The sequence below is a fragment of the Populus euphratica genome, unplaced genomic scaffold, assembly GCF_000495115.2.
Source record: "Populus euphratica unplaced genomic scaffold, PopEup_1.0 scaffold5.1, whole genome shotgun sequence".
Lineage (NCBI taxonomy): Eukaryota > Viridiplantae > Streptophyta > Magnoliopsida > Malpighiales > Salicaceae > Populus > Populus euphratica.
The window spans coordinates 2,548,264-2,558,840 of NW_011499848.1; the positions used below are offsets into that span (position 1 = coordinate 2,548,264).

Genomic DNA, 10,577 nt, shown 5'->3' on the forward strand with positions numbered 1-10,577 from the left:
TATAAAAAAAAAATAAAAAATAAGAGTCTCAGTGTTCAAATTAATCCGCAACATGTGTCATGAACTATGACTATTGTTAGATTCATAAATTTAGCCGATTTATTTATGTGAAAAAGGAGATGGCCACAGAGGAATATAGGAATTCAGGATCTTCATTGAAATTCCCATGGGATGGACTTGGGCGGTGAGTTGACTTGTGATGTGTGCCTCCATAGAGAAGTAATTTATACATATAAAATAAGGCAGAGGTGGCTCCATAGCCACGACATTTTTATTTTGAATGGCCAAGTCTTTTCCTAAGGTGTTTGTCTTGGTCTGGTAATCCATCCAAAATCCTATCCTATTATTATAATTATATAAAAAAAACTAATTCTCAAAACCTGTCTCCCAAAACAATGTGAACGGCAACAATGTATTCTCCTATTTTTTCCAGGTTTGGCGGGGAAGGGAGAGACGAAGAAAAATAGGAATTGACCACCGGAGACATGTTGCTTGCTTGCCGCCAACATGAGCCATGATGAAGGGAGAACCGGATGCCAGGATTCGATCCCCACATAAAAAACAATCATGAACAGAGCTGGGAAGAAGCTGCATGCGCTGCTTGAACGGGCGTGCTTCTTCATTTGCTGGTGATCCCTAGTCACAAAATTTTTTTAATTCCATCTTCAGCAACTCTTCAATTTTTAATCTGGTTTCTAATTATTTGATAGCTATTCAATTCAATCCCAGATCATATAAGGCCCGACAAATTAAGAAAAAAAAACAAAAAATGAAGGGAAATGAAAGAGATGGTCGGACAAATTAGGTTAATTCATTATGTCTATGTTCCAACTCATATTATAAATTTAGCAAGTTAATTTAGATTAATCATGATCAGTCCAACATGATATCTTCTTTTCATTTCGGTTCATGAACATTTTTATTTTTGTTTTATTTCTTTACAATTCATTATAATGCTTGGGCTTATTTGATCAAAGGAGCAGCATCAAAGCTAATTTCAACATGATTGGAGTTAAAACCCAGTGGATCAAGAGACCACGATATAATGTAATATATAACGTAAGATAGATAAATAAAAAGCAAAGGAACCATGATCACAAGTTATTTTGTTTTAATTTAATTTTTATTTTTTTATTTCTTCATATAAAATATTGACATATAATTAATGACAGGACACGTTACGAGATCATATTTTTTTTAATCTAAATTCATTGCTTAGCTTCATGGCCCAATTTTATTTATTGTTAATGATTTCTCAGCATCTATTAAAGAAATTGCTGATCAATTAATTAATTTTACCGAACACGCTAATCAAAATTTTAATATGCATTTGAGATTTTTCATCGTTATCAAAAGACTTAACTCCATCCACATGTCTTTTTTTCCCGATTGGAAAGACTTTAATCCTTTCCCTTTCTCCGAACAGACCATCCACCACCTTCGCCTTCTCCTTCAAAATTTCCCTTTTCCTTCATCATCACCAATCTTAATCACAGCCGCTACAAGTCAAAATGGGTTTTCACCATTGATGCTCTTTCGAGCTCAAAATAACAACAACAGACTAAGCTAGCTTCAATGAATTCATAGACAGACGAAGAGAAGCTAAATAGTTGGTTTCTTTTGTTCAATCTGCTCTAAGAAGTGAATTAGATGTCGTTGACGGACGACGGTGACTAGAGACCAGAAATGCTATCTTTCCCGCGTCCCTGTTCATGTAGCTGGGAGGTTTTGATTTGTTTATTTCGGGATTGTTAAAATAAACTTTAAACATACAGAATTATACATTGGTATTTAATTTTTTAAAATAAACTTTATCCGTTACGAGGTAAAATCCCTCGAATTGCTCGATGAATAAAATACACAGGATGGAAGAAAACAATCGGTATGAATAGTGTGTTTTTGTAAAAATATTAAAAATACTTTAACGCAAACACAAAATATTTGTTCAATTTAAATAAAAAAAATGTTTTATTCAAATTATACATGCACTCGGAGAATGACCTCTCATGCTTTATTAACAGCCGAACGCCCTACTCTATAGCTGCTGGGATACGGGGACTTGGACTTTACTGGATGAAAAAGATGTCACCTGCCCAAGAAGACAAGCCCTTATTCTAAATGCTTCCAAAAACAGAAAAGGCTCGAATATTTGGTTACATGTTATAATTTTATAATAAGGCGTCCATGTTCTACGGTGTAAAAATCATCGGACACTTCCACTGCACTGGTCAATGACCATCCACTCCGATAAAAAACAAGATCGAACACGATTAGCAGCGTTCCGATAATGCGGTGGAGGAATTCTTACCAAAGTTTGTTTGGATCGAAAAAACATGTGGCGATTTTTTAGTATCTTTAAAATTATGTATAAAATATTAAGGTGATTTTTTTAATCTAAATATAGATTAAAAAGTTGTTTACAAATATATAAAATGCACTTATTATTTTTTTATTATTAATGTAAATATTTAATTAGGGTATACGTACATGTATTTTAAAATTCAATTAATTACATGTATTTTAAAATTAATAATTATATAAATATTTCAGAGTTTTTACAAGGGATCAAACTTATGATTATTTGGGACATAAACATAAATACTTAGGTCATGTGAGCATTTTGATTAATTTTACAAGCTTTAAAATTAATAATTATACAAGTCCTTATTGATCTTGAGAGGATTCTAACTCTTGATCATTGATGACAAGTGTTTCATGAGAGTTACATTATTTTTATTTTTATGTGAGTTTAAGGCATTGTTTATAGTTTCAAATAACGCTATATTAAAATTAAATTTTTAGATGGTTTGAATATGTAAAATAAAAAATAATTTTATAAAAATAAAAAAATATTATTTAAATATATATTATAAATAATAAATATTTTAAAAAACATCCACCACAAAATAAAATTACCGTTAAACTCATCTCCAATATGAACTGATATGTCCTTTTTTAACTCCGAACTCAAGGAACAAGTGATTTCCGGCGTATATAACACAAAGAGACGGTGTTCTCCCGCTGACTTTTAGAACTCTTTGATCGTTCATTTTTTGCTGGTGCCTTGAACTTCGTCGCTGTCTTCCGGGCAACCCGTTGTATATTTGAAAGCTTGTTTTGATAAAGATTTTTCAAGCAACACACACACATGGTGTTACCTTGACCTAGAAGACAGAAATTTGAAGTTCCTAGATTCAGGCAACCCAAACAGTAGCCTTTAAGCATTTTTCTCATAAACACTGTATGCGGTGAAAGGGGGGACCCTCCCCTTAAATTTCCTATTTTTTTCCTCCTATAAACAGTGTTAATTACTACGTCCGGTGTCACTGCCTGCTCCGGTGACTTTTTTTGTTCTTTTTCAAAGGAGCAGAAATAACCTTCACGGATATATGAATATAGGCAAAAGGCCCATGGGTACAAAGGAAAGGCCAGAGTCCCCATGAGAGTGGAGCCTGTCGAAACCTATTTTACACTGCTGATCTTGAAAAAACATCATTATCAGCAAGTTATGGAGTAAGTAAGATCATAGAAGGACAGAAATAAAAACTATCACGCTTTATTAATAATCTCAAATTTAGTGGATGTCAATATTGTGAAGCATGTTAATATTGGATTGCCTTCGTTTGATAATTTTATAATAATAAACAGTAAAGAAGGGCAAGGAGCTAAATTTCTGCTTGGTCGAAATTGGCGGGCCTTGTCCAAAATCCATCAATAAGCCCACCCATTACATCTCTTGATTCTGCAATAATAATAATAATAATAATAATCATAATAATAATAATAACAATAACAATAAAAGAAGCAGCAGCATTTTTCCAATTTTTGATGGAGAAAGCGTTCCAAAAAAAAAAAAACAAAAAAAACAAAAACAGGAAAAGAAGGCTAGGAGATGTTATTGACAAGACTCGCCTCCTGTACTGTCCACTGGCTCTTTACCATGGCCTCGAAACCTAAACCTCATCTTCTCCATAAAGGTATCTAATTGCAATTTACTTCTTTTTTTTTTGAGAAATTGCCAGTAAAGAAAGAAAAAACCCTAGCACAAAAATGAATGACTGAATGGAACACTAATCACTCAGTTGCAGGGGGGGCGGCGGCGTTACAGAGCTCAGCGAAGAGAGCGAGGACAATGAGCAGCACTTCAGAGTCTTCTTCTTCCTCCTTTAAGGACGCGTTTGGAAATTACGCTAATTATCTCAATAACCTTGTAAATAATTATTTCCTTCTCTCTGTTTTTTTTCCCATTTTATTTTAATTATCATGTTTCAATTTTAAGAAAATATGCAATTTTTTCTGTTTATTATATAATACGTGAAGGAATGGTTATTTTTCATTAAAAAAATAGCTATTTTTATATTCGAGATTGCTCTTTCAAATCCGTCGGTATGGATATGGGTCTGTTCAGGTCGAGTCGGTTCCATGAGATGCATTCTCTGATTTCATTATCAAACACTGTGTCAGGGCAGCTTCATTTTTGTTAAGATGACTACTACAATTTGCATGAGTGGATCGTGGATAACTATCTTGTATTGTTGACTTCCTCTGATTGTGCGTCAAATTTAGTGGTTCGATACATTTTCTTGCTGTTAAATTATTGAAGCTTCCGTAATACTTGACTGAAATCATGTATGCTTGTAGAATGATAAACGCGAAAGAGTGGTAAAAGCGAGCCGGGATATCACCATGAACAGCAAAAAGGTCATATTTCAAGTTCATAGGTAACGTCTTTGGATATTTGGTTTTCCTTTTCATAATAGCTTTTGACCTTCCTGGTGTGATTGAGTCATTTTTCTGGGTCATATGATATCAGTTGAACTTCACTTTAGGACACTCTCCAAATTCTTGATTTTGTGATTCAACTGGACTGTAAACGTTGCATTCCTCATGTAATAATAGAATCAGTAAGGACAACAGAGATGAAGTTCTTGACAAGGCAGAAAAGGATTTAGCTTCTGTGACAGAGCAATATATGTTCAAGTTGGTGAAAGAACTGCAAGGGACGGATTTCTGGAAGCTAAGACGAGCGTACTCTCCTGGGGTTGTATATTTTTCCCTGTCCCTATTGAGGCCAGATGTCCAGTAGTGTATTGGCTCATTATGCCTGGTGTCTTTGCAGGTACAGGAATACGTTGAAGCCGCAACATTCTGTAAATTCTGCAGAACTGGGACTCTTTTAAATCTGGATGAAATAAATGCTACTCTGTTGCCGCTAAGTGAACCATCTGTTGAGCCTTTGCAAATAAATGTCCTTGACTATTTGCTGGGGGTAATTGCTTGAACTATATCCTAATTCACGACATTCTGTCTTGTAACATGAAATTGTGAGCGGTTAAGTGATAGCGCCAATATGAAATCAATCACTTGAAGGGTGTAGCAATTTATATTATGCACAGTAACTTGTGATCCAATGTCATTTTATCTTCTAAGCAAGCTGCTCACACTTCCAGCACTAAAAAACAAATCTGTGTTGACAAAATATACTAGCATATACATGATTACCAAAACACTCCCAAGGGGTTCTACTCTTTCAATAACATGATTGTGTGCGCGTGCTTTGGAAGAGGTGCTTATTCTGCTGGCACAGCTTGCAGATTTGACTGGGGAGCTGATGCGATTGGCGATTGGGCGAATATCAGATGGTGAGCTTGAATATGCCAAGAAGATATGTGAGTTTGTTCGTGATATCTACAGGGAGCTGACCCTTATTGTCCCATATATGGATGATAGTTCTGACATGAAAACAAAGATGGATACAATGCTCCAAAGCGTGGTGAAAATAGAAAACGGTATTTGATTCAAATTTGCTTGCCCATAATTGTGAAAAGTGATTAATCATATCTCACTTTACAAGTGCACATGTATAGAAGATGTTAACTCGTTGAAGCAGTATCACATCTGAATTCCATATATTGATATATTGTGAATAGAATTAGGCTAAATGGAAAATTACTAATCAAAGTATAGTGTTCTAAGTCTGATAAAATTTTGATTTTAAACCTGAGCAGTATTTATATTGGTGTTTGCCTGCTTATCTTCAGTTCATTGACGATATAACAATGGCATGATTTTCCAAGTAAATGGCGGTACAATTTTGCATGATACATCTTTCATCCTTTTCAATCAATGCCATTTTTTTTCTGCATTGTTTAGACATTTATTCAAACTTCTAATAAAGTGACATGTTATAACTAATAATTTGATGCCTGTATAGAGGTAAAAAGCCATGAACGAGTCTGTTTAATTTCCTAGAGTAAGTGAAGGAAACAGGATTTTGTGGAGGTATCTTGTATATATCCTCTTCCATTTTAGCATGTTCTGAAATTAAACAATAGTTTATTGGTATTTACACCTATTATCTTGCGTGAGAATATGGTATCAGGCTGTTAAATTTTTTTCAATTGAGCTAGAAAATAGCAGAGAAGACTTTGCCTCAGTATGTTTCTATCCAAGTTTTACTGCATCTTTTAATTGTGTTATTGTTGCAGCTTGCTTTGGTGTCCATGTGAGAGGATCTGAATATACCCCGCTGGTGGGATCCAGTGAGCCAAGTTCTTTTTTGTTGAGGGTATCTGATGTCGAAATATAAAGTATTTTCTTCTCTGAGATACTTTTTTCTCTTTTTACTACCTACGGTACCTTTTTTTTGGTTAATTTTATGCTAGTTGCATTAGAGTTTTCCCTGAGGCAGGGCAGTCTCTTTGTCCAGTAATGCTTAGAAGAGATGTGTTTTTTTTCCTTGCCAATGGAAGTATTTTGAATCACTTAAGGGGGCAAGATTTGTCCACATGACTTCCTTCCCTGCCTTGCAAATCGTCGTCCTAGGAAATCTAGTTTGTTCATATGCTGCAATATTTGTGATAGACAGTCATGGTGTTGCAAAGAGGCAGACATAATTAGCTGGACCTTAAGGGAAATAGTTCCTTGAAGAGTTTGAAAGGAGCTGCAAGTAAGTGTGCTACTAATGGTTGAATTTGAAGCAATGAAATCCTTCCAAAGATCAAATGACAGGATGCTTGAATGAGAATTTTGAAACGCTCCCTTTCTGCTTATCCCAGAGTTTGCCAATTGTGTAAGATCATGTAAATCTTGGTAATTTTACATTGTGAACTTGTAAATCTTGGCAGGCAGCAGCTTTTCAAATAGGAAGAGCTTGCCCTGGTTTACTTGTTAAACATATTATTTTATGCACAATCACTCTGGGCTTTTGACTATAATTGTCAATCTTAAGTGAACTTTGCATCTTTAAAAGATCAATGTGCCTAGAATAAACCATAGGATTCCCTTTATCGCATTGATCAAGTCACTTAGGATCCAATCATGTGTTCTTTTTCTAAAGCCGTAAGGGCACTTTCTACAGCGATAAAGGGCACTTCGTTTATTAGAGGAGACCATTCATTGTCAATTACACCTGTAGGTCGAGGATCAGTATATGGCTAGGACCACCTGCACTGTGCCAATACCAGACGATCACGTTACCAGACGATCACAAAGATATCTGACAGGATCGACGTGAAAGTGGACCTGAACTTTATATGAATTATCATGGTGTGTTTGTAAGGTGTGGTCCCGACATGTATTGCGATTTCTTAGGGTGTGGACGAGGGTGAACTATGAGAAGTGAAGGATTGGTTGTTCACTTGGTTAAGTAAGGAGAATGATACATATCCAAAACTTCTAATCTTTTTTACTATTTAGGTATAGTGGCTCCCATCATTTCCTTCCTTTATAATTTTATATGCTCTTGATTTAGGTGGTTTGACGCTCTAGAAAAAAAAAAAGACAGGTTATCCATCATTTATCTTGCCTTTTATCGACCGTATTTTTATGAACACAGCCTTAAAAGTACCTCATAGAGGGTGCCGATGAGAGATGTTAACTTTCTGTTTGGCCGGAGGATAACTGTAGTTCAAACAGCTACGAGAATACTTAATTACAGTACTGTCATTGCTCTTTGCAAGCAAAGGGGCTTCGTAGTAATTGACTGGAATCGTCCTACTAATTTCTCGACTTTGCTGCAATATTTGTGATAGACAGTCATGGTGCTGCAAAGAGGCAGACATAATTTGCTACACCTTAAGGGAAATAGTTCCTTGAAGGGTTTGAAAGGAGCTGCAAGTAACCGTGCTGCTAATGCTTGAATTTGAAGCAATGAAATCCTTCCAAAGATCAAACGACACGGTGCTTGAATGATAATTTTGAAACGCTCCCTTTCTGTTTATCCCAGAGTTTGCCAATTGTGCAAGATCGTGTAAATCTTGGTAATTTTACATTGCGAACTTGTAAATCTTGGTAGGCAACTTCGGATCCAATCATGTGTTCTTTTTCTAAAGCCATAAGGACTCTTTCTACAGCCATAAAGGGCACTTCGTTTATGAGTGTAGGCCATTCGTTGTCAATTAGAGTATCTTGGATAGCAAAAAAATAAAAAATTAAGGCCTCTTTCTCCAGCCATAAAGGGCACTTCGTTTATGAGTGTAGGCCATTCGTTGTCAATTAGAGTATCTTGGATAGTAAAAAAATAAAAAATTAATATTTTGATTTTTTTTTTTATTTTTTTTGGATATTTTAAAGGGAAGTTAAATAAAATATTAAAATATCTTTTTCATTCTACAAATATTATTTTTATATATATTTTTAAAAAGTCAAAATTAATAAAGTAAACCACTAAAACCGTAGAACAAATAAATATAAATACGTGAAAAAAAATAACATTAAACATATTAAAAAATAATAAAATATTTTTTTTATTTTAATATAAATAGCTCTTTAGATAAATTTTTTTATTAAAATAAATATAGTAAAATAAGCTATATTTATATTATTTAAAATATTATTTTATTAATTTAATTTTTTAAAATATCTTTTTAAATTGTACATGCGCCTAGAGAGCAACTATGCTAGCTAGTGGCTGTCGCTTCCTCAATACCAGCACCCGCTTCCTCACATTAAGATGGGAAAAAGAAGGCTATCTAAACGTCAAGAGTTGGTGGCAGCTGGCACATGTTCACCTCTCCCTTGCCTGCTTCTGTACATTTGTATATATTATTTTGTTATTTATTTATTTATCATCATATCATTGAAAATGTGAGGTTGGTTTTTACAAGTCTATATATTGGTAATGGGAATGATCTAAGAATCAACTTGAATATATTTCCCTTTGAAAATATAGTACTCAACCCCATAAATCTCAAAGCACTTCTTCTCGAGCTACAATGCCTTGTCCCGAGCAATCTCTTTCTCTTCCCGGATACTTGCAAGAAAATGAAACCTCCCAAGAATTTAAAGACTTGATCGTCTCCTTGCCCACTGAGAAAGGCTGGATGGCAAAACATCTCCATCAATACCAAGGTTTTTGGCACACAACTAGGCAACTTCAAGGGGTTCTAGCTTGCCAAAAACACTTTCAAGCCCAAGATGGCGATATCTTTCTAGTCACCACTCCTAAATCAGGCTCTACTTGGTTAAAGGCAGTGATGTTTGCCTTGGTGAATCGGGTTTCCTTTCCTGACACTAAACAACACCCTTTGCTCACTAACAACCCTCATGCTCTTATGCCTTTCTTGGAGATGGAATACATTGGTAAAGAGACTCTTGACTTCACCAACTTCACTTTTCCTAGGCTGTTTTCAACTCATCTCCCACTCTTGTCACTTCCTAGATCTGTGGAGGACTCTGATTGCAAGCTTGTTTACTTGTGCAGGAATCCTAAGGACATTTTCGTGTCCCTTTGGCACTTCACTAACAAATTGAGACCCATTGATTGGGTTCCTAGTTCACTTGAAGAAACCTTTGATAAGTTCTGCAGGGGAGTGAGTTTGTATGGGCCATTTTGGGACCACGTTTTGGGTTATTGGAAAGAGAGTTTGGAAAGGCCTCGTAGGGTATTTTTCTTAAAGTACGAGGAAATGAAAAATGAGCCCAGGATTCAATTAAGGAGACTGTCTGAATTCCTGGGGTGTCCATTTTCCCTTGAAGAAGAGAATAGCGGTGTCTTGGATGAAATCTTGGAGCTGTGTAGTTTTGAAAACCTGAGCAATTTAGAAGTGAATAATATCGGAAGGCTGCATTCCGGAGAGGAGCATCAAGCCTTTTTTCGCCGAGGCGAAGTTGGTGATTCCATGAATTATCTCACGGCCGAGATGGTGGAAAAAATTGACATGATCACTGAGCAGAAGTTGCATTGTCACGGTTTAAAGTTCTAGTTCGCACGAAGACCGCACCATCTTTCTTTACTGTTTATCAGCATGCATCTTTTGTTGTTAAGCCGAGGTCATCATCTAGGCCATTTATCATATGTTGCAGTAGTATTGTCAATCAAAACTGTCGGCAATAATGGCATGGGCATTGCACCCTGCAGTACCGATGAGGGAAGTGCGAGCACCGTGCAGATCTACATGCTTACACACGATATTCTAGTGTGTTAATATATTTGATTTGTTGGTTGCTACGTCACCAAACTTATTAACGTATCTCTAGTGAGTTTCCTGCCATTGCTCTATGCTTTGTAATCTTGCTTGTTTCCAATTATTTTTATGACCCAGTTTGCGTTGGTTACTACAATTTCTTGGTGTAAA

General features: G+C 35.5%; 2 protein-coding genes across 6 annotated transcripts; both read left to right on the plus strand.

Moving 5' to 3' along the window:
* Positions 1-3,822: 3,822 nt before the first annotated feature.
* On the plus strand, positions 3,823-7,696 carry LOC105114628 (Translin family protein). 4 transcript variants are annotated; one of them, XM_011011248.1, is made up of 8 exons: positions 3,823-3,977; positions 4,083-4,210; positions 4,642-4,721; positions 4,900-5,041; positions 5,120-5,269; positions 5,588-5,789; positions 6,489-6,590; positions 7,418-7,696. In XM_011011248.1, exons 1-7 carry the CDS (start codon positions 3,893-3,895, stop codon positions 6,587-6,589), a joined length of 888 nt encoding a protein of 295 aa, XP_011009550.1. In that variant the 5' UTR covers positions 3,823-3,892; the 3' UTR covers position 6,590; positions 7,418-7,696. The 4 variants fall into 4 exon arrangements, with proteins under 4 accessions (XP_011009550.1, XP_011009540.1, XP_011009532.1 ...); XM_011011238.1 differs by lacking the exon at positions 7,418-7,696 and adding an exon at positions 6,692-7,191; XM_011011230.1 differs by lacking the exon at positions 7,418-7,696 and having other exon boundaries at positions 3,824-3,977; positions 6,489-7,175.
* Positions 7,697-9,020: 1,324 nt separating this feature from the next.
* Positions 9,021-10,369, plus strand: LOC105114647 (cytosolic sulfotransferase 5-like). Of its 2 annotated transcripts, none has more exons than XM_011011274.1 (2): positions 9,021-10,249; positions 10,281-10,369. In XM_011011274.1, exon 1 carries the CDS (start codon positions 9,216-9,218, stop codon positions 10,203-10,205), a length of 990 nt encoding a protein of 329 aa, XP_011009576.1. In that variant the 5' UTR covers positions 9,021-9,215; the 3' UTR covers positions 10,206-10,249; positions 10,281-10,369. The 2 variants fall into 2 exon arrangements, with proteins under 2 accessions (XP_011009576.1, XP_011009569.1); XM_011011267.1 differs by having other exon boundaries at positions 9,021-10,242; positions 10,274-10,369.
* The last annotated feature ends 208 nt before the right edge of the window (positions 10,370-10,577 follow it).